General features: G+C 43.6%; 1 protein-coding gene across 1 annotated transcript; it reads left to right on the top strand.

Annotated features, from left to right (window-relative positions):
* The first annotated feature begins 10,403 nt into the window (after window positions 1-10,403).
* LOC117055991 (patched domain-containing protein 3-like) lies at window positions 10,404-21,599 on the top strand. The gene is made up of 4 exons (XM_033165962.1): window positions 10,404-11,177; window positions 13,635-13,756; window positions 19,556-19,701; window positions 19,897-21,599. Exons 1-4 carry the CDS (start codon window positions 10,404-10,406, stop codon window positions 21,465-21,467), a joined length of 2,613 nt encoding a protein of 870 aa, XP_033021853.1. The 3' UTR covers window positions 21,468-21,599.
* Window positions 21,600-24,590: the final 2,991 nt, after the last annotated feature.

Raw genomic sequence — 24,590 nt, 5'->3', positions numbered from 1 at the left:
CCCACACAGTGCAACTTTCAGGTTTTGCTTTCCAATTGAACACAGACTTCTGCTTCTCCAAAATATTTTATAATGCTTTGTCATCTGACCAAAACAAATTATTTTTTCCATGTAGCAATTTTGCATTGATGAATTCTTAGCTGTAAGTCCAATGTGCTATGTACCGGGTACATACAGCATAATAATAAATTCTATCTTTCTCTCTCTATACATCATAGCTGTCAACTTTTCCCTTTTCTTGCAAGGAATCCTATTCGGAATAAGGGAATTCCCCTTAAAAAAAGGGAAAAGTTGATAGCTATGCCATACATTCAAATATCTGTGTGTGTGTGTGTGTGTGTGTGTGCACACGCCTGCGTGCGCACACACACATATCCACACAAACACAATTATAGCACTTACCTAAGATGAACAATGAAGTATTTCACTCAAATAATACATAGGGCAAAACAGAATAAGCTCAGCTTCTGGGAGTCATAATTTATAATTACTGTGATAATGACCGCTCCCCACATCAATTGGGGGTGCCTTTTGCATGGTTGCGTGCAGCCCCCCCCCCCCGATCCCAGTGCGACTCCTGCTAGTTCAGGCTGGCTTCATCCTTCCCAGGCTGTATTCCTGGAGGTCTCTGCCTACCTCAGCCAATTGCCCAATCCTGCCTGGGGAGGTGTTGCCAGGGGATTGGCCAGGTAAGGGGAGGGACCGTCCTGCCCGCAAAACAGAAGGTGAATCTTACCTGTGAAGCGGCAGTTGCCATTCCTTCTGCATTGGTGCAGCAACCACAGCAGCTGCAAATGGGCTCATCGCAATGGGGTTGTGGCGCTCAGCTGCCTTTAAGGGCTATATTAGGCAGAATCAACAGGCGCTGACAAATACCGTATAATCCTTTCTTTCAGACTTGACTCCCCAACGTGTGGATCTCCGGCCACAGCGTAGTACATTTTGCAGCTGTCCATGCCACCACGGGTTCATCTGGTGAACATCTGGGCCTTCAGCCAAAAGTCAACATTTCCTGGTTCAATCATCGCGGAATGTGCTGGGATGCACTGCTGCCTTGGTTGCGTCAAGAGCTTGCGTTCCGTCCCCCACCAGATGCGTTGTGTTCCACCTTGGCGAAAATGACCTGGCTGTTCGGAAGAGCATAGTGCTGATGAAAACTTGGAAAGCTTACATGCCATACACCCTAACATAACTATATTCTGGTCAGAACTTCTCCCACACTTACAGTGGCGTGGCAACCTCAAACCTAGCAGACTTAACTACACTATCAAAAAAATAAATAGGGCATTGAGCTCAGCAACATTGCGCATCGGGGGTTGTGTTGTGAAGCATTCCAGCATCAAAATCTACAGGAAGGAACTCTTCAGGCCCGGCAGTGTGCACCTCTCAGCCATTGGTAATGATTATTGGATGAGCAACATTAGGCATGACCTTTTGGAATGGATGGCAGATGGTGAAGCGTCTTTTCAGGTGTAGGTAGTCTTGGCGGCAAGACCGCAATTTTGCAGCCTTGGGTGGCAGTTTAAGGCCTTGGGCGGAATCCTTTAATCTAGCTTCCTAAATGGAGGGGGGGCCTGAAGTGGTGACCCACACCCCCTTTGCGGCGGTGATACCAGGGTTCCCCGTTAAAGGGGTCTTGAGAGGGGAGGCATTGGCCATACGCCGAGAGGTTGTCATTGCTCTCCCCTCCAACGGCAGCGAAACGGGGAGGGGGGCAGGCTCTCTGCTTGAACGTATGTTCTCCAGAGCCAGCCCAATCCCCACACATTCTGGATAATCCTGAAGTCTCCTAGATCCCCGGCTGGGGACTGGGAAGGATAAACACCCAATGCCTGAGCCAAGGTCTCCCTACATCTGAAACTTAATAAAGTTGTGGCCAATTTTAATCCCATAGCACGTTGTCTTGAGTCATTATTCCGCTCGGGGGTGGCCTGGGGTCGGGGGGACTCCGCCTGTCCATTCAATACCTTCTCATGTGATTAACTGCAAAAAGTATGAGGCTAAATCATTGTGTCCATTAGGATTTACAGAGTTTAAAGTGAAGATCTAGTAAGCCTTACACTTACATAATACTAAGTTCCAGTTACAGGTAGGTAGCCGTGTTGGTCTGCCATAGTAAAAACAAAATAAAATAAAAAATTCCTTCCAGTAGCACACGAAAGCTCATACCATGAACAAACTTAGTTGGTCTCTAAGGTGCTACTGGAAGGAATTTATTATTTTGTTTTGTTTTGATAATAGGTCTGGCATATTCAAGCAGGTTTCCTACACAGCTCCTCGATCACTCACAATTGGAAGATTTCACCTTGGGGTATTTGCCTTACAATAAGCTTTTTGCATGCAGTGCACCTGTTCTCTCCTTGTGGCCGGTTGTGGTCTTGGTGGTAAAAGTTGGTTGGGGTGTTTGGTGGCTAAGTGGGCCTGCCTTGTGGTGAGCGAGGAGACATGGACTAGTCAAGCAATATAGTCTCCTGCTCACTGTTCTAAATGCCTGTTGTAGTATGATAAAATGCTGTAGTTTAAATCCATCTTCCCCAACCTGGTGCTCTTCAGATGTTTTGGGCTACAACTCCCATAACCCCCACTGCCACGCTAACTGGGGCTGATGGGAGTTGTAGCCCGAAAAATCTGGAAGACACCAGGTTTGGGAAGACTGATCTAGAGTACTGCATCATGGGATTTATTCTCACACATTTACTTCCTATGTATTATATTTATAGCCTACTTCTCCATTTTAAACATTTGTTGCAAAATAAAAAAATGCCCCTTTTGATTTGGTTATTAGCAACCTTCTTCACAAAATGAAGGTTCCTCATCTTGTGTCTTTTAAGTGCATCAACAACCAAAACATGTCGGCATGTTATTATTTTACAAGGATCACTAATGATTTCAGGAACGTTTATTTTTCTGAACCATTTTAAGGCTTTGTCTTTTATTTTTCTTCCTCTGGATTTTGGCAAAAAAACAACAACCCTTTTTCCCCCCTTTGCAGCTTTAGTGAGACCTGCAGATTTTTCCATATGTGTTGAAAGTACATCATCTTAGAGAGCCCTAAACATGGTTTTTATTTTAAAAAAACAAGCACACAGAGAATTATAGTTGCTATTTAATTATCTTAGCCAACTACGGCAGAAATATGGGACTGATTTTTATCACTCGACATTCATTTCTCTACCTACTATTCCATATCTTTTACAACTTCGAAGCATTGTGGAATTTATTGTTGGAGGAACTGTTGTTGGCATCTATCTGTCTTGAGAAACTATCAAGTGCACCACCTAGTCAAACCACCTAGTGATCTCCCCAGGATGCATGCCTGGGCAGTGTGCTTAGGGGCCCTGGACTGCCCAGATGACAAGAATTAAATTGAATTAAATCTGGAGAATCAGTAAGAGCTATTGCTAATCAAAATTTTATATTGATTGTTAGTGTATATGGTAACTAGGTGTGCAGGTGCGGTTCATTTATATTTATAGCACGAAAGGCATTTGATTAATTTAGTATGTCGAGCTGGGGCTGAGTCTGTTGCATAATAAGGAAGTTTCCAAGGCCTACATTTTCCAGCTGATGGGAAGCCAAGGAATGTTTGGACATTTTGCTCTCCTCTGTGTCCCTACTTGCTTTCTTTAGCACATTAGAGAAAGATAATGCAGCGCCAGTTAAAATACAGATTACTTAGGTGATTTATACACCTCTTAATAAGTTTCTGGGTGGTGCAGGAACCCTGCTTCTGGATCACTCACATTTGTTCATCATTGTGCTGTAACCATGATTCTTTGCAATATTTTAGGGGAAGCAGGGACATAATGTATGGATCACACAATCTTACTTCTGATTCCAAGTACCATTCTTGTCTTTATTGATAGTTGGGGGAAATAAGCAACTAAACCTTAACAGAAGAAAAATGTCACCTTGAGGTATTTGCCTTATAAGCAGCTTTTTGCATGCAGTGTACCTATTTTCTCCTTGTGGCAGGCTGTGGTCTTGGTGGTAGGAGTTGATTGGGGTGTTTGGTGGATATGTGGGCCTGCCTTGTGGTGAGGGAGAAGGCTTGGACTAGTCAAGTGATATAGTTCTTTCCTGCTCTCTGTTATAAATCCGTTCTAGTATGATAAAATTTGTTGCTGTTGTTGTTCAGTCGTGTCCGACTCTTCGTGACCCATGGACCAGAGCACGCCAGGCACGCCTATCTTTCACTGCCTCCCGCAGTTTGGCCAAACTCATGCTAGTCGCTTCGAGAACACTGTCCAACCATCTCATCGTCTATCGTCCCCCTCTCCTTGTGCCCTCCATCTTTCCCAACATCAGGGTCTTTTCTAGGGAGTCTTCTCTTCTCATGAGGTGGTCAAAGTCATGATAAAATACTGCAGTTTAATGTCATCTTCCCCAACCTGGTGCTGTTCAGATGTTCTGGGCTTGTGAGAACTTATAATTTTATTGTATGGTGTTGTACAAATAGAACAATGAACTGAAAAAGCTCCAGCAAAAACTGATCAATATCCGGGATTCAGGTCTTCAGATCTATTTTCACTGAGGGACGGCGAGGAGGGCCTGTCTGCGACTACCATCACGCAAGACCATGTCTTCTAGCCTGCCTGCGACCGTTCCCTCATACAAGACTTTGCGCGTTCAGTAGATTACCATTTGTAACACTTTTGCGTAACTACACTACGCTAGGATATTATCAATACAGGCAGTATTGTGCCATCAGTTTATTAATTGCTTATAAGTATCATAACCATGCTGGCTGGGGCTGATGGGAGTTGTAGTCCCAAACATCTGGAAGACACCAGGTTTGGAAAGGCTGGTCTAAAGTGCTGTTTCATTTCCTAATTAGGTAAACTTACTTCATAGGGGCATAGAAAAGGGAATATGTGACATGCAAAATCATTCAAGCATTGTAATATGCCACATCTAATTTTGTTTTGTTTCCTAATAAAAGATCCTTGCTTGTTTCATTAATATAGCAGCAGTGTGGGATTTTATCGCTTCCTATGTATTATATTTTTATCCTACTTCTCCATTTTAAACATTTGTTGCAAAATAACAAAATGCCCCTTTTTATTTGGTTATTAGTAACCTTCTTCACAAAATGAAGGTTCCTCATCTTGTGTCTTTGAGGTGCATCAGCACCAAAGCATGTTGGCATGTTATTATTTTAGAAAGATCAATAATGATTTCATGAGGATTTAGGTTTCTGAACCATTTTTAATCATCTTCTTTTGCTTCCTCTCGTTTTTGGTGGTTTCCCTTTTACTTTTGCAGCTTTACCTGGAGGGGCAGGTTTTTCCATGTGTGATGGAAGTACAACACCTTAGAAAGTCATGAACATGGTTATTAAAAACAAGCACACAGAGAATTATAGTTGCTATTTAATAATTTGAGCCAACCTCAGCAGAAACATGGGACTGATTTTCATCACGGATATGTATTTCTCTACCTATGGTTCCACAACTTATTTTAAAACTTTGAAGTATTGTGGAATTTGTTTTTGGAGGAATCGGACATGGAGGAAGGGGTCAATTTCCTTCATCTTCATCTGTCCTCATCTTGGTATAAGGAAACAATTTTTCTATTTACAGATTTATTCTAGGCACAACCAAATTTTGCTTGTTGAACCTTGCCTCATTAGATAAGTGTTCAAGCATTCCCACTGCTTTTGAACTACATTGATCAGTTTATTCCTTAATAATTCATTCATTTTTGCAAGTTCCAAGTACTTGCTTAACTTTAATTCCCATTCTTCTCTAGTAGGGATCTGTTCACTTTTCCAGTACTTGGCTACCAGTACCCCAGCTGCCGTCACTATGTATAGAAATTATCTTGTTCTTTCTTTTGGGATATCGTTGGTTAAAATCCCAAGAAGGAATGCTTCTGGTTTTTTGGGGGGAAATGTGAATTTTAATAGTTTTCCCATTTCTTCGTAGATTGTGCCCCAGAGTTTTTTTAATTCCTGGGCACAACCACCATATATGAAAGAAGGTTCCCACTTGTTGATTTTCGCCAGTTTTACCGGGGTTAAATACCACCTAAACTGCATTTCCATGAAGTTTTCTTTAATTTGGTTACATGCCGTGAATTTTAATTTTTTCTTACATAGCTTCCCTCATTTTTCTAATTCTATCGGATGACCTAGATATTGTGCCTACTTTTTCATTACATCTTTTATTTCTGCATCTTTTAAATTCCAATTTAGGAGTAGCCTATACATTTATGAAAGTTTTTTATTATTTTGTAATCATTCTTTCTTTAAATTTGAGGTTTTGTTATCGAATCCTTTCATTTTTTGTCTTTTTGTAGGACTGCATATAGCTGGTGGTATTCTAGCCAGGTTATTCCTAACTTTTTAACTCTTCATGCTTCTTCAATTTAGGGCAGGTTTTTTTGTTCTTCTACTAAGTCCCTATAAACTGGCCAGTTATTCCTCATGTGTTTTGTGTGTGCATATTGCTGTTGCTTTGATAGGTGAGAGCCACCATGGGGTTCTTGGTTCCATTAGGGGTATATATATGTATCTTTCCCATACAGCGTACACAGCTTTCCTCACTATATGATTTAGGAATCCTCTGTGGTTCCTAACTTTGTCATGTCCTAAATAACCATGCCAACCATAGATATTGTCCCAGCCCTCTATGTCCAATATTTCCATTTTTTTTAGCAATATCCAATCTTTGATCCAGGTCAGACTTGACGCTTCATAATATAATTTAAAATCCGGGACCGCAACGCCTCCTCTATCCATAGTCTCCGTTAATAGTTTGAATTTTATTCGCGGCTTTCCCCCCCGCCAGATAAATTTTGCAAGGTCTTTCTGCCAGTCTCTAAAACATTTAACCTCACTAATGATTGGTATAGTTTGAAATAAAAATAACATCTTTGGAAGTATTGTCATTTTGATTATTGACATCCTTCCCCACCACGACAAATTTAGCCTCCCCCAGGTCTCCAAATCTTTTCTTATTTATTTTCATTTCCCCCTGAAATTGTCTTTGTATAAGTTTATATTTTTCTTTGTAATCCAAACTCCCAAATAGTTCACTTTGTTTGTTATTTTTAATCCTGTTGCTCATTCTACTTCTTTCTGCTCTTTTTTGTTCATATTTTTCACTAATAATTTGGATTTATCTTTATTTAGTTTGAACCCTGAGACTTTCCCAAATTCATTCATTTTTAAAATGGTTTCCTGTATACTCTCGGCCTGATTTTCGGTGGTTATGATGACATCATCTGTGAAGGCTTTATGCTTGTAATACCTATTTCCTAAATTGATACCTGTTATTTTTGGTTCATTCTTTATGGCTGTTAATAAAGTTTCTTTTATAGCGATAAACAAAAGCGGTGACAGAGGGCATCCTTGTCTTGTTCCTATTTCGATGTTGAACTCTTCCGTAATTTCATTATTTATAATTAATTTTGCTTTCTGATTGGTGCATATAGCTTTGATTCCGTTAATTATCTTGTTTCCTAGTCTCATTCCTTCAATAGTTTTCAATAGGAAATCCCTTGAAACACTATCAAAGGCCTTTTCAGCATCCACTAATAACATTGCTACTTTTTTACTAGGTTTCATCTCTATGTATTCTAGTAAATCAATTATTGTTCTTGTGTTATTGTTTATTTGCCTTCCCAGCAAAAAAAAACCCCAGCTTGGTCTTTATTGTTTATTCTATTCAACAAATTGTTAAGTCTGTTTGCTAATTTTCCTGTAAAAATGTTGTAATCTGAATTTAGTAGTGAAATTGGTCTATAGTTTTTTTTGTATTTGTCAGATCTGCGCCCTGTTTCAATATTAGGGTTATTAATACATCCTTCCATGAACCCGGGATTTTCCCTTCCTCCAATATATTATTCATTTAAAAAAAAAAAGGAAGTTTAACCTCCTCTAATTTCTTTTATTGGAAGTACCGGTATAACCTCCTCTAATTTCTTATACTAACTCACACAAAAGCTCATACCAAGAACAAACTCAGTTGGTCTCTAAGGTGGTACTGGAAAGGATTTTTTATTTTGTTCTGATATGCAGAGTTACCGGGTTGTGGTCTGATATTGTTTTACTAATAATTTCTGCTTTTTCTAGATTTAGTGTTAGCTTTTTCGAAATCCAAATTCCATCAACACCCCCCCCCCCGACTTTTTAGCTTCCGAAAAGCGAGTAACATTAAAAATTTGTTATGTTCAGAGCCTATGTCACATCCTAAGTATATCTACTAGTATGTCATATAAGCAGGAAATATATTTATATTCTTGTGGTATCTGAAATCCGGCACAAGCATAATTCTGTACAATAAAAAATTCTAAAACCCTTCACTGTGGCATTGAACATAACTTGCTTGGCAATCACATAATTATAATCATTTCTAGATTAATGAACTCTTGTGAATCTGCAATTTCTCACCACAGTTTATTCCGAAACTGCTTCATTTTACTTCTGTGAAATCTTCTTAGTGCTAGCTTTAAAGAACTGTGCCTTTTTGCTCTTTGGGATCCTACCTGGTCTTCAGCAAGCTTTTAAAATATATTTTTTTATACGCGGCACACCCATCATTAACTTTTTATCAGAAGGAGCTAAATACTATCAAAACAGCGGATGCAGCAGCAAGCAAGTGCCTTAACAATCAGGTCATATGCGTAAGAAGTAAAACTGAAAGTAAAATACAACCTTTTTAATATTTGGGGTGTGTTCACATTCCTGCCTCAGAGTGCAATTAAGTTGTTCACCCCCCCCCAAGTGTGTTTCATTCCTCTTTCTTTCTTAGTGTTTCATTCCTCTTTCTTCCTTAGACTGTTCTCATCAGGACAGCTTCATTAGTGTCAGATTTGTTTCTGTTTGAGGGTGTTGATGGCAGGAGAGAGACAAATTAGGAGTGGCTTAAGGACTCCAATCAGCAGTATTTTATAATGGAGTACCAAATACATAACATGTCATGGGAATGAATTAAAATTGTGCACTGGAAATGCGCCGAGTGTACAGTAAACAGAAGTGTGAACACAGTCTTAGAAAGATACACCACCTTGAATAGTAAAATTCTTGGAAGGACTGAAAGAGTAACCCAACTTTCTCCCTGATCCAGCATTTCATTAGGTTGGACCTCATCCAAATGATGATGAGCTAGCAAATCAAGGGAATGTGGCTAGTACAGTCATACCTCAGGTTGCGAACGCTGCAGGTTACGTTTTTCGGGTTGCGCTCACACTGAACCCAGAAGTATTGGACCGCGTTACTTCCGGGTTTCGGCGCTCGCACATGTGCAGAAGCGCAAAATCACACTTCATGCATGCGCAGAAGTGCCAAATCGCGACCCACGTGTGTGCAGAAGTGGTGCTGCGGGTTGCGAATGCTGCAGGTTGCAAGCGTGCCTCCTTAAAGGAGCATGTTCGCAACCCAAGCGTCCACTGTACTGTGATTGTGCCATACAAACACAAAACACACAAATGCATTTCTTGGCGCAGAATTTGGACCCTTTATATTTTCAGCTTCTATTTTCCTTGGAAATGTTTCCAGTCCTTAGGGTTGCAAAGACAGGCTTGAAAATGTGTGGATGATCTCTGGTGATGTTTCTAATGCCACAGGACTCCGAAGGATGTTTCTAGGTAGCAGGATTTCAATGTCCTGAATCAGTACTTGCTCCTTCTAAGCAGGGAAGCTTATGCGAAGTGAGGAAAAAATAAATTAACCTGTGCACACTGGTCTGGGTTGGGGGTGAACAGGAAGGAGGCCAAGTTTGCTGAGGATAACAAATGGTTCCGGTTTGTAACAGTATAGTAGCCTATATATGCATCTGTGTTATATGGAAAAATACGAGAGAGACATTGCACTACCTTTGAAAACCTTTAATAAATTTTTTTTTAAAAAAAGTGGGGAACCAGTGGCCCTCCAGATGTTAGGACTACCTCTCCAGAACAGCCAGTCATCAAACACATCTGGAGAGCTGCAGGTCTCCCACCTTTGTGGAAGAAAGACTGTCGAGAAGAAGGAAATTCCCAGTTAAAATATCACTTTCACTGCATCTTGGCTTAAAAAGACACTGCTCCCTCTCCTCCTGGATATTCTCGGGAATTTCCCTCAGACATAGCAGCCAGATTACAGCCAAGAAACCGATGCCTTCGCTGAGCGGGGGATTTCCCCAGCATCGTCTCGCTCCCCCCCCCACCTCGCCCCGTAGACTTCTGAGGCGGTTAACGGGTGGGCATTTCCCGAACGGTGAACCCCCGCCCAGCGGCCATTTTTATTATCTTTTCCCGCTCAGTTCCCCCTTTTCGAAATGTTTCAGAAACTCTGCCCGGCACACTCGTGCTAAGTGGGACAGGGCTGCCCTATGCCTAACTTATTCGGATAACGGTCTTAACTCCGTCCTGAGTCCGGGAGGAGGAGAAACAGAAAAAGCTCAAAAGGAAAGAAGGCGATGGCGCCGCTCGACTGCAACACGGACTGCGTGGAGAAGCCCGTGTCGCGCTTGCTGCAGGACCTGGGAGCCCTAGTGGGCACGCACCCGTGGCCCTTCCTGCTCGTGCCCTTGGCGCTCTCGGCCGCTTTGGGCACCGGCTTCGGGTTCCTGAAGAGCCTGGAGGACAACGACATCGAGCGCCAGTTCACGCCGCTTGGGGGCCACGCCAAGGGCGAGCGGCGCTTCGTGCAGGAGCACTTCACCACCGACGACGCGCAGCGCTTCTCCGCCGAGAGGCTGACCACCGAGGGCTCCTTCGCCGCTTTCATCGCCGTGGCCCGCGGCGGAGGCTCGCTCCTCACCCGGCAGGCCTTCGCCGAGCTGCTGGCGCTGGACAAGGCGGTGTGGGAGCTCCGCGACCCCGCGCTCCCCTTCGCCCAGCTCTGCGCCCGAGGCATCCCCGGCTCCAACTGCAGCAGCGCCAACCCGCTGCTGAGCGCCGTGGGAGGCGACCCGGCCCGGATAGAGGCGCTGCTGCCCGACCTCACCTTCCCGCTCTACGCCCCTCCGTCCTTTCCCCATCCCGTTTTCTTGGGCGTCTTTCTGGGAGGCCTCGACCTGGCCCCCGGGGGTGGGACGGCGCGCCCCGTCCGGGCAGCCAAAGCGCTGCGCCTCTTGTACTACTTGCAGGAGGATGAGGCTACTCGGAGAAACGACAGCGCGCTCTGGCTCCGGACGTTTCTGGAGCGCATCCCGGGTGTGGTGAAATCCTTGAACCTGGAAACCATCCAGGTAAGCGTCTCCTGGCACGATGGAGCCGCTTCACACGTTACGGAATGTGACCGATAAGAATCTCTGTGTCTGCCCGATGCATGCTGCCATGCTTACTGGAGCTAACAGGATCTGAAGTCAAACCACTAGGGTCAGAGGTTCCCCATGCCTAACCCACCTGCATCAGCAAGTGGAGGCATTCAGTGGCAGCCAAACATTTAATTTTAGCAAGTAATTAGAAAACAAGCTATTGCAGCATCTCTGACAAGGCAAGAATGCCAAGGAGTGCCTCTTTCAAAATGATGCACATTATTACTATGCCTTGTGTCAATCAATCTCTAGGTTTTAAAAATGCATTTTATGCTTTTATGTTGTTTCCTGAATTACTTCTTTTGCACTGCTTGGACATGCTTGGATGTAAATCAGGGGCAGAAAACCTTGAGCCCATGGGCCTAATTTGGCCTGCCAAGCTTCACCATTTGGCCCATAAGGCCATTTTACCAAAACCATAACAACCTGCCCTACATCTGATGTCACATGTGATGTCAGGCACAGGGCCGGTAGAGATAGGGCTAGATCAGCTGCACATACAACAAATCCCAGCAGAAAGGACCACCCATCAGCTGATCTATTGGGACTTCAGTTCTACTTGGGCACCATCTTCCCCCATTCCCGTGGGCCAACTTTGACAGGCCCACCTTATCTGTCAGTTGCCTCTACGCACATGTCAAAGTTGGACCGTAGGATGGGGAGAGATCCAGTCAAAAAGGTTCCCCACCCTTGATATAAAATGATTAATAAATTATGTAGATAAATAAATGAATACTTAAATGATGCAGAGCCTAGGCCCAGCACACAATTTTTCACATAATTTGCATATGTGATTGATGTGAGAATAATATTCTTTGCAGGACTTCCAACTGCACTATAATTATAGCTTTTAAAATATTTTTAAAAGGGGGGGGAACCATGGGATTGACATTTGGGGCCCACTGCAAAAAGCTTGGGCCGTGAATTAACCTCTAGCAACACCTCCGCCAGATTATGTCAGTGTGATTGGCTGTTTTGTTCGAAATGCATATCATCTGACCCACAGCTTCTCACCCATAGGAACCCCCCCCCCCATTCTTTGCGAAAGTGAAAACAAAAAAGGACTTGCTCACTTAGCCTTTGGAGAACAGAAAGCAGAACCTCACTGGCTACTAAAACTGAGGGTTGGTTAACAAGCCCAAGCAAAATTTGTACTGTATCTGTTTTCTCAGCTAGGGTTGTTATTAGTGCAACTACCAGTAGTTCTGCTTCTCCGTGCTACCCAGGCCTGAATAGTTCCACACTTTCTCTCTCTCTCTCTCCTCTTTTACCTTTATCTCCCTTAAAATAAGCTTTTTTAAATTATGTGATTTGAGTACTGGAGCCAGTAACAGTGTTCAGTGTACGGCCTCTTTGCATCCAGAATAAAAGTAAAGGAACTGCTTCAGAAGTAAGTTTTACTCCATTTGGGTTAGTCTGTTGCAGCTTTTCATTCATTAGCGTGTATCTTTCCTCTCACCCTATTAAATAGAACTCATTGTTTTGAGCCTGACATTTTATTGAAAGGCTATCTTTGCTTTAAAGTTAATTATCCTGCCTCCTTTGGACAGTTATTTTATTATAAATATCAGGTGGGGTATAATACGCACATTTAAACAATATATGGAAGATGTATTGTATCTTTAAGCAGAAATGGGATTTTCTCCCTCCCAGTCCTCAACATTTAGTTAGTTTTACTGGCAGGCCTACCAGGAAGACTAACGGCTTCTGTTCCCTGCCCTGCCCACCCCCAGATAAAGGGGGAAATAAAGAGACAATTGTTCAGCTCCACACTGCTTCCCTCAAAATTCTGTTTTCCTCCTGCTCCAATAAACTTTTAACAGAGAGTTGGGGAGTTGAAAGTTAATTCAGTTGTTAGGATTCCTAGTTTCTGTACAACTCGAGACTAACTTGAACCCTTGGTGGATGAAGTCCTGCACCTCACTCCTTATATGACAAGTCAAGCAACTGAGGGTCTCCAGCAGATACCACCGGATCAGGAGGTCTGTTCCTCACAAGGTAGGGCTTGGGCCCTTAGTGCTGTGACACCTGTCCTTTGGAATTACTCCCCCTGCTTGAATATTACACAGACGCTGTGTCAGCTGTCTTTTAAGTGCCTACTGAAGAACCTTCCTCTTAGCAAGCCTTTTTAAAGTAGAGATCTTTCCCAGTCTACATCTGTATCGGAATTGTTTTAAAGATGGTGTTATTGTTTGATATCTTGGGCCCCTGTACAGGAGCACTCCATGCTGCAAAATTTATTTCAGGTCCCACTCATATTCTACTAATTGCACCCTGTCTTTATACTCTTGTGAACATTTAGTTTTATATATTAAGAGAGAGAGAGAAAATATTTAACATGTGATCTTCTCTTCTCTTCTCCCTCCCTCCCCCCCCTCCCCATGGCAGGTGGCTTATTTTACTTCATTGTCCAGACAGAAAGAGTTTGAAAAAAATACTAAGGAAGTGGTCCCTTTGTTTTCCATCACGTATACCTTAACAATAACCTTCTCAATTATGTCATGCGCAAGGTAATTGTTGGGAAAAGGGAAATAATTTTTATCTTTTTATATTGTGAGAGTGTATCCCCTCTCCCGCCATTACTTAAATTTGCAAGAAGCCCACATCTGACATTTTGTTTATAAAAATCATTTATGCATAAGGCATTTAGCTGCATCAGGAATAATGTTGTTACGTTTAATATTTATTGTTATAAATTTGTTTAATAATTTCCTTGTTATTTGTAATCCACCTTTCCTTCAAAGACCTCAGTGCTCCCACTCCTCATTTTTTCATCACAACCCAGTGACCTTTGTGGCTGAGTTGAATCCCAGTTTCTCTGGTCCCAGTCCAACTGTTACACCATATTGGCCTCCCCCATATGTAGCTCAAGGTGCAATGTTTTCACCGCCTAGAGTGTCAAGATCAGTTTCTGACTGCTGCTGTTTCTAGAGTGTATCACTTTCTAGAGTGGCAGGTATCGCTTTCTAGAGTGGCAGGATCAGTTTCTGACAGCTTCTGTTTTTAAAAAATCATGGCCGCTTACCTGGTACAGAGGTGGGTGGCAGTTGCGACCCGGCAGGGCGCTTCCTTCTCCTTGTGAAGCCACGCCCTATTGGCCCCAACTGTTGGCTCCGCCCTCCTGGCTGCCATAGTGGCTGCTGGGTTCCTGCCAAACCCAGTTCGAACCAGTTCCGTGGCAACCCAGTTCCGTGGCAGCTTTGGGGCAGGGCAGTCGGAGCGGACAGCAAAAGGGGCTGGCGTCCTCCTGGCAGCTCAGTCAGCCCCAGATCGTGACCCGCCCAGCCCTCTCTCTAATATTAATTTCTTGCATACTAACCTTTTTTCTTCCCAGGTATGCGGGCATTGCTATGGTCGTATTATGGTTACTGATTTTACGGGGCCAGGAAGGTATTTCCCCAGCTCTGCAGGTTTCGCCTTCCCAATAGCAATCGTCACAACTTTGGCAGTTTAGGCCTTGTGCGAAATCCTTTAGTCAGACATCTGAAGAAGGGGTGAAGTGGTGACTCCCCCGCTTCATGTGGTGGTGAAAACAGGGTACCCCGTTTGAGGGGTCATGAGGGTAGTCTCTGTTCACAAGTGCATGGCGGAGGGGCCATAGAGCTACCCTCACCGATTTGGGGAGGGACCAGCTGCGTAAACTCATGTTTTGATTTGGTCCCATCTTTCTCCTAACTGACCCTGTCATGCCTCAGACCCCCAGCAAGGGGATAAGGAGGATACATGCCCAATGCCTATGCAAGGGTTTACCTACATCTGAATTCAATAAAGTTGTGGCCATTTTGATCCCAAATATATGTTGTTGTGTCTTCTCCTTTCACTGTGAGGCCTGGCTCCTGAGCGAGGGGATGCTGCGTCTGGGTACGCTACTGTCTTTCAACCCTTAAAATAAAAAGTATAGATAGCCATGTTGAACCATAATAGATATTCCACAATGTTACAAAATTGTGTTCTAACTTTCTCATTCTCCAGTCCTCTTCATCAGCTAGATTGTAAAGCAAAGGGAAGGAGTAAACAAAAAAGTTGGCTGGTGGCAAAGCCTTTATGTCTGTATCTTTGTAAGAAAGATTAAATGTGAGACTGTGTTACCTTTGAAGCACATTTCCTCCTCTCAAGGAATTCTGGGCACTGTAGTTTGTTAAGGGTTGTTAGGAATTGTAACTCTGAGAGGTAAACTACCATGCCCAGTATCCTTTGAAGGAAATAATGTGCTTCAAATATGCATTTTTGCAACTAGACTTCTCTGCGTACCTTCCCCTCTGCAGGGAGGTTGGACCAATTCAGATGGTCCACCCCACCACTTAATGGATCCAAATGTTCTCCAAAGAGTGGTAGAGGATGCTTTATCCCATGTTGATGGCCTTTCAGCCAATTCCCTGGTGGCCCGCTGGAATGCGGAGCTAACCGGGGCTATCAACTGTCTGGCTCCGAAGCGCCCTCTCCAATTACATTATTTACAGCGTTTCCGTGCTCTGCTCTGATTCGCCAGAAGCAGCTTTCTCATGGTGGCCACATGACCCGGAAGCTGTACGCCGGCTCCCTCGGCCAGTAACGCGAGATGAGCGCCACAACCCCAGAGTCGGACACAACAGGACCTAATGGTCAGGGATCAGCGCCATCTTAAGGGGATCGGCCGCCCTGGCGCGACGATCCCTCGGCGTCCCCGGTGGGCCGCCTCTCCGCCCACATCCCTCCCGCGCTGGCCGCCCCTCGGGAGGGGGGTGGGCGAACGGGGGATGAGGGGCGTGGCGCTGCAAGCCGGCCGCCCTCCGGAGCCCCAGCTGGAGCACTGGGAAGGGCGCACAAAGCCCCGCGCCTCTCCAGCACCACGCCCCTCATCCCCCGAGGGGCGGCCAGCGCGGGAGGGAGGTGGGCGAGCGGGGGATGAGGGGCGTGGCGCTGGAGCGGCGCGGGGCTTTGCGCGCCCTTTCCAGCGCTCCAGCTGGGGCTGCAGAGGCCAGCCGGCGTGAGAGCGCCCGCCTGCCCGCCCGTGGGTGCGGGGGCGGGTTGGGTAGGGGGCGCCCGGTATGCAGGTGGGCTCACGGGGGTGCCCCTGGGGGGCCCTATGACGAGACGGCTCTGTCAGGGATCCCTTTTCCTTTATCTTATGGTAAAGACAGCAATATCTCCTACAACGATTTTGCAAAGTGTTTTTGCCGATAAAGTTGCTCAGATTCGGAAAGAGGTAGACTCTACCGTAGGAGCAGGGCCAGGGTGGGAAAGTGCTAGAGTCCTGTCTAGTCGAGTTGCATGGAATCAATTCCAATCTGTTACCTCCGAGGATGTGGACAGGCTGCTTGGACGAGTGAAACAGACTACCTGTCTCCTTGATCCTTGCCCATCCTGGCTAATATAAGCATGTTGGAAAGGGCTGGAGGATGGGCTCTGCAGGGTGGTGAATTCTTCCCTCTGTGAGGGAGACTTCCCTGATCCGCTGAAAGAGGTGGTCATTAAACTGCTTCTAAAAAAAAAAAAAAATTAGACCCAGCCAGTATGGCCAATATTGCCCCCAGTCTCAAATCTTCCATTCTTGGGCAGGGTGACTGAGTGGGTGGTTGCTGAATAACTCCAAGCACGGCTGGAGGATGCAGACCATTTGAATCCCTTCCAATCAAGATTCTGGCCTTATCATGGGACTGAAACTGCCTTGGTCGCTCTGGTCGATGATCTCCGGAGGGCTAGGGACAAAGGTGAAAGCTGTTTCCTAGTCCTGCTGGATCTCTCAGCAGCCTTTGACACCATTGACCATAACATCCTTCTGGACCGTCTAGAGGAGCTGGGAGCTGGGGACACTGTTATACAGTGGTTCTGCTCCTTCCTCCTGGGACGTGTCCAGAAAGTGGTGGGGGGGGATGAGTGTTCAGACCCCTGGGCTCTCACTTGTGGGATGCCTCAGGGTTCCGTCCTCTTCCCCATGCTTTTTAACATCTACGTGAAGCCGCTGGGAGAGATAATCAGGGGGTTTGGGCTGGGTGTTCATCATTATGCAGATGATACCGGCTCTACTTCTCTTTCAAATCGGAACCAGTGAAGGCGGTGAAGGTCCGGTGTGAGTGCCTGGAGGCGTTTGGAGGATGGTTGGCAGCTAACGGCTTGAGGTTGAATCCTGACAAGACAGAAGTACTGTGTGTGTGTGTGTTTGTGTGTGTGTGTGTGTGTGTGTGTGTGTGTAAAATTTTTATTGAGTTTACATTTCCCCCCATAAACACATTGTGTTAATTAATCTTATCACCAAAAACATTGCTCAAACTGAGCCTTGACGTCCCCCCTTCCCACTCTCTGGCTTCCCTAAGTATTTACTTACACCTTAGCATTTCCACAATAGCACTTTACCTTCTTTCTATCTTATTAAAATTTACCCTTTTAGTTGTAAATCAGTTACATATTAGTTAAATATTAACATTACAAAATATTTTAACTCAACCCTACAACCCTTTCATATGTTTACAATGTTCTTTCATATATTTTATGAATTTACTCCAGTCGTTTTCAAACAGTTCGTCGTGCTGGTTTAAGAAGCCTCTAGGAACTTTGACTTTATCATATCACAAATAAGTGTGTCTACCGAATCTGTTATCGTATCCTTCTAGGTCCAATACATCCGTATTTTCCAAAAGTATCCAATCCTTTAACCAGCAAAAACAGGATGCCTCGTAGTAAATTTTAAGGTCTGGCAGGGAAAATCCACCTCTTTGTTTCACATCTGTCAAAAATCCTTGGTTTCCCCCCCCCCTTGCCATACAAGTTTTGAGTCTCTTTTGCCATTTGTTGAATTGTCCTGTTCCGCTGATAATCGGGATTGTTTGAAATAAAAATAACATTCTTGGTAGCACATTCATTTTTATCGCAGATTCTTCCCATAAATGATAATTTCATTCTTGTCCAAATATCCAAATCTCTCTTGACCACTTTTTCATAATTAAAAAAGAAAAAAAGGTACTGTTTTGGGGGGGCAGGGAGCGGGCATGTGTGGGGGACTCCCTGGTCCTGAATTGGGCCCCTGAAGGAGCAGGCGCACAGCCTGAGAGTCATTTTGGACTCACAGCTGTCCATGGAGGAACAGGTCAATTCTGTATCCAGGACATTCTGTATCCAGGTCTACCAGCTCCATCTGGCACACAGGCTGAGATCTTACCTGCCCGCAGACTGTCTCACCAGAGTAGTGCATTCTCTGGTGATCTCCTGCTTGGACTACTGCAATGCACTCTATGTGGGGCTAACTTTGAAGGTGACACAGAAACTCCAAGAGCCAGTGTGGTGCAGTGGTTAAGAGCGATAGACTCGTAATCTGGTGAATTGGGTTCACGTCTCCGCTCCTCCACATGCAGCTGCTGGGTGACCTTGGGCTAGTCACACTTTTCTGAAGTCTCTCAGCCCCACTCACCTTACAGAGTGTTTGTTGTGCGGGAGGAAGGGAAAGGAGAATGTTAGCCGCTTTGAGACACCTTCGGGTAGTGATAAAGGAGGATATCAGATCCAAACATTTCTTCTTCTTCTTCCAAGTAATCCAGAATGCAGCAGCTAGACTGGTGTCTGGGAGCGGCCACCAAGACCACATAACACTGGTCTTGAAATACCTACATTGGCTCCCAGTACATTTCTGAGCACAATTCAGAGTATTGGTGCTTTAAAGCGCTAAACGGCCTCGGTCCTGTATACCTGAAGGCGCGTCTCCACCCCCATCATTCAGTCTGGATGCTGAGGTGCAGCGCCGAGGGGCTTCTGGTGGTTCCCTCACTGCGAGAAGTGAAGTTACAGGGAACCGGGCAGAGGGCCTTCTCGGTAGTGGCGCCCACCCTGTGAAACGCCCGCCCATCAGATGTCAAAGAAATAAACAACTATATGACATTTAGAAGACATCTGAAGGCAGCCCTGTTTAGGGAAGTTTTTAATGGTTGATGTTTTAATGTCTTTTTAACCTTCTATTGGAAGCCGCCCAGTGTGTCTGGGTAAACCCAGGCAGATGTGCAGGGTAGAAATAAATTATTATTATTATTATTATTATTATTATTATTATTATTATTAGGTATCATGTGTATGCAGGCTGAAGAGCAGATAGCAGATCTACGAAGCTTCATCTGAATGTCTGCTATCTTTCCCACATTCCACCTTAAGAATGCAGACTCAGTGGCCTTACCAACAGCCAACTTTGTCCTCACCCCCTCAGTTTGTTTACTGTCTAGCTGATGAAGCATTCTGGGGCGCTTGGAAGCTTGCATCCTTTTTTGAGCTATTTTGTGCAACTCGGGCTTAGCACGTGTACCATGATACTCTGAACTGAATTAGAATCTTCTTAATCTGTTTTCCAGGCTGGACTGTGTACGGACAAAAGTGTGGGTTGCAGCTTTTGGGGTGCTGACAGCAGGCTTATCTGTCGTCAGCAGCTTTGGATTGCTTCTCTTTTGTGGGGTGCCGTTTGTTGTCACAGTTGCAAATTCGCCATTTCTTATCCTTGGTAAGTGAACAAATATACACATTAAAATATTTAAGAATGGTGATGGGTGAAAATTATTTTACATATCTATGGGTTTGTGGTGTTTGGGAGCCGATTTTTCCGGGAGGCAAGCCATTCGAAGACCAAAGTACCACTGTATTTCTCTTCTCGCATGACGTATAGGAACTAATATTTTATATATTTGCCATTCTTCAGGGGTTGGTGTTGATGATATGTTCATCCTGGTGTGTTGCTGGCAGCAGACTAAAGTGAAGGACAGTGTCAGAGATCGAATGGCTGACACCTACGGAAAAGCAGCCGTGTCCATTACCATCACAACCCTCACAGACGTTTTAGCCTTCTACATTGGAATTGCAACTCCATTCCCATCCATTCAGGCATTTTGCAAGTATACAGGAACAGCCTTTGTGTTCTGCTACATATATAACCTGACATTCTTGGGGGCCATTCTTGCTTTAAATGGGAGACGAGAAGAAAGCAACAGACACTTTCTCACATTCATGAAAGTGAGCAACGAACCTCAGGATTCTCAGGGCTCCGCATATAACATGTGCTGTGTAGGAGGGTCTTTTGATGAGTCCACTGGAGCAGAGACTGAACACCCCATGAATGGATTCTTTAGAAACCATTATGGCCCCTTCCTTATGCTCACCTGGACCAAGGTGCTTGTGGTAGTCCTTTATCTCATGTACTTGGCTAGTAGTATTTTTGGCTGTACGCAAGTCCAAGAAGGAATAGATCTTCGAAATCTAGCTAGTGATAGTTCTTACGTCATCCAGTATTATGAATGGGAAAAGGAATATTTTTCAGAATATGGCCCAAGGGTTATGGTGGTTGTTACTGAAAGCAAAGCTTATTGGGATTCATCTGTCCGTGCAGATATTGAAAAGTGTATGAATGCACTAGAAAGCTCATCCTACATCAGCAAGGATTTATCAGTGTCCTGGTTAAGAACTTACGAAGATGTCGCTAATCGTATGTCTTTCAGTATAGATAACCGTAGGCTTTTCATTGACAATTTACCCACCCTCTTTGGAATTAATCCAGACTTCAAGTGGGATGTTAATGTTATTGCTTCAGAAATATTAGCATCACGTTTTTTCATACAGACAGTCAATGTTACTACTGCAGTGGATGAGAAGAGTCTTTTAATTGAGCTGAGAGACCTTGCTGAGGGCTGCAAGATACCATTAATAGTTTATCATCCAGCTTTTATATACTTTGATCAATATACTGTGATCGTTCAGGACACGGTTCAAACTGTTGTGATTGCTGCTGGAGTCATGCTACTCATTTCCTTACTACTCATTCCCAATCCTCTTTGTTCTTTGTGGGTAACCTTTGCTATTGCCTCTGTTATTGTCGGTGTAGCTGGTTTCATGGCCTTCTGGAATGTGAATCTCGATTCCATATCCATGATCAACCTTGTAATTTGCATTGGGTTTTCAGTAGACTTCTCTGCTCATATTTCTTACAATTTTGTTGCCAGTGAGAAAGACGAAGTGAATGACAAGGCTGTGGATGCTCTGTACCGCCTTGGCTACCCCGTTACGCAGGGAGCTGTTTCCACTATCTTGGGAGTTATTGTACTCTCCATGTCATCCTCCTACATCTTCAGAACCTTTTTTAAGATAATGTTTCTGGTGATCTTGTTTGGGGCTGTTCACGGTCTCATTTTTATTCCTGTGTTCTTAACTTTCTTTGGCTTTTGTAGTAAAATGCCAAACAGACAGTATCCAGTCAGTGCCCAAGGAGTTCCTTCCTAAGATACAAATATTATGAAACTGCCTAATGTAGACATGACAATATTACAATGACAGCAGTTCGATAATGGAACTTATTACCTAGTGGACGGGAGTGGCCTCTTCCAGGTGAGCATTTAAGGTCCCCATCCCTACTTCGGAGGCTGCCATCTGATTGGATTTTACTTTGATTCTGACTTACCGGTAATTTTAGGATGTAGGATGTATTTTAATTGATTGCTTGATTTTATGGTAATATGTTATTTATTTGATGTTAGCCTCTCCGAGTCTGGTTTTGGCTCAGATAATAAATAAAATTTATTATTATTATTATTATTATTATTGTTATTATTATTCCTCAGTGTTATCTCTCCCACCACTTGCGGGCCAACTTTGGAAAGTGAGTAGAACCACTGACATCATGATTACATCAGGTGGCCCTTTTCCCCACATTGGTCTTGCAGAGCACTTTTCATAGGGCTTCACAAGACCCAATGATAAGCTGATTGTCAGGTGTTGCAAAGCCCTGCACACAGCAGTTTGCTTAGGATATTTCAGGCACCACCATTCCACTGATTGACAGTGCCTCAAAACCCCTTTCAGTTGAGCCACGTTTTTACCTGGTCAACACTTGATGTAGGGCAGGCAGGCATGGCTTAGTTGAAATAGTCCTGTGGGCCAAGTGAGGCCTCACAGACCTAATTATTTATTTCACAAAAATAGTTATAGTTGTGGTGGGAGGTGTTGGGTTAGTGTTGGTGAAGATGTTGGATGGTTCTTTGTTATGAAAAACCAATAAATTCTTTATAAAATAAATAAATAAACTGGCCCTGGCCCGGCCCCCCAAGCAGCCTGGCTAACTGGTGTGGGCGGACCTCCCCAGCGTAAGGTGGGTCGCAGTCCCGCCACCATGCTGAGGGGGGAGGCTTGGTAGCTCGCCCACAACACATCCCTACTAAGAGGTGGAGCTGATTTCTTTTATCTGTTTAGGTGTTTAACATAGATGAGACCCAGTGTACCCTTGGAAAGCGCAAGTAACCTCAGCCAATCAATATATATTGGAATTGCTATATAATACTGCTTTATTGGTTAACAAACATAACAGGGAATATGCACTCATTCAAACATTCATACATCCATACTCACCGGCCCTTCACTGAATTGATCAGGTTCAGTATGGGTGACCAGAAAGCGGGATCCCATCTGCGTCTGAGACACAGACCCATCTGAAAAGTCTCATGTTATATACCAGTAGTCTTCTTGGTGTTCATCTGAATCTTGGTATTTCTCACTTTCTTTGGCATGTTCTTGGCAGTCTTTCATCCTTGGCATGTTCTTGGCATATCACAACACTCATTGTTCGGAACTTGTGTTGAGTAGCTTTTGGCATGTTGCAACACTCATTGTTTGTAACTAGTGTAGTATAGCCAGTCTTTATGCTTCTTTACATGTACCGTTCACTCGGTCAGAACATGCACATACCATTAGCTCTTTGATCAACACAATTCATTACTAGTTAATCAACAGCATCTATTTTGTGGTGGTGGTATTCAACCATTTTCAGTCCATTCAAATCATATCATTCATTACATTATGAGCCATCAAACCTCGGAAATACACTTTCCACAATTTTGGCCACCAGTGTATATAATGTTAAGTGGAATTATTACTGTTTTTGTAGCAGTATAGCAGCACAACCAGGCCTTCTGCAAGATATGAGGTATGCAAAGGATAGAACTGAGGAAGGTGTGCTGCTATTAGAATATAAAGGATTGCAAAATTCTACCCAGCATGCCCATAGCAAATAAACTATTTGGGTCCCAGATACTTGTGAACTGTAAACTATTTGGGTCCCAGATACTTGTGAACTGCAAACATTAAAATAAAAATGCAAAAAAATTGAAGGAACAGACAATATTCTTATGTAAAGTAAACGTGTACAACAATCAAAGTCATCAATACATACAACAGTGGGTTATTCAGACTCACCTCCAGTTGTTTTAATGTACCCAGCTTTTTAAGTTTGCTGGTGAAATCTTCTGTTCTGTGTATACACTGAAGTTTGCTAAGTAGCTATAACCATGGTGGGGACAAGTCCTCATATACCAAGTTTCTATTAGTGCTAGAACTGCTGAGATTTCCTTACATCTTCTTTCATTTATACAGCCTTTCCAAATTGAACTGTGCCGTTCAGGTTTGGAAAGGCTGGTCTAAAGTAATGTTTCATTTCCTAATTAGGTAAACTTACTTCATAGGGGCATAGAAAAGGGAATATTTGACATGCAAAATCATCCAAGTATTGTAATATGCCACATCTAATTTTGTTTCGTTTCCTAAGAAAAGATCCTTGCTTGTTTCATTAATATAGCAGCAGTGTGGGATTTTATCACTTCCTATGTATTATATTTTTATCCTACTTCTCCATTTTAAACATTTGTTGCAAAATGGTTATTAGCAACAAATGTTTAAAATGGTTCCTCATCTTGTGTCTTTGACGTGCACTACCAACCAAAGCATGTTGGCATGTTATTATTTTAGAAAGATCAATAATGATTTCATGAGGATTTAGTTTTCTGAACCATTTTGAATCATCTTCTTTTGCTTCCTCTAGTTTTTGGTGTTTTCCCTTTTACTTTTGCAGCTTACCTGAAGGGGCAGGTTTTTCCATGTGTGATAGAAGTACAACACCTTAGAAAGTCATGAACATGGTTATTAAAAACAAGCACACAGAATTATAGTTGCTATTTAATAATTTGAGCCAACCTCAGCAGAAACACGGGACTGATTTTCCTCACGGATATGTATTTCTCTAACCCTGGTTCCAGATCTTATTTTAAAACTTTGAAGTATTGTGGAATTTGTTTTTTGAGGAATCGGACATGGAGGAAGGGGTCAATTTCCTTCATCTACATCTCTCCTCATCTTGGTATTAGGAAACTTTGTTTCTATTTATGGATTTATTCTAGGCACAACCAATTTTTGCTTGTTGAACCTTGTCTCATTAGATAAATGTTAAAGCATTTCCACTCCTTTTGAAGTACATTGATTGGTTTATTCCTTAATGATTAGTTCATTTTTGTGAGTTCAAAGTACTTGCTTAACTTTCATTCCCTTTCTTCTCTAGTAGGGATCTGTTCACTTTTCCAG

The sequence above is a fragment of the Lacerta agilis genome, chromosome 12 (assembly GCF_009819535.1).
Source record: "Lacerta agilis isolate rLacAgi1 chromosome 12, rLacAgi1.pri, whole genome shotgun sequence".
Lineage (NCBI taxonomy): Eukaryota > Metazoa > Chordata > Lepidosauria > Squamata > Lacertidae > Lacerta > Lacerta agilis.
This window is presented reverse-complemented; position numbering and strand designations above follow the sequence as displayed.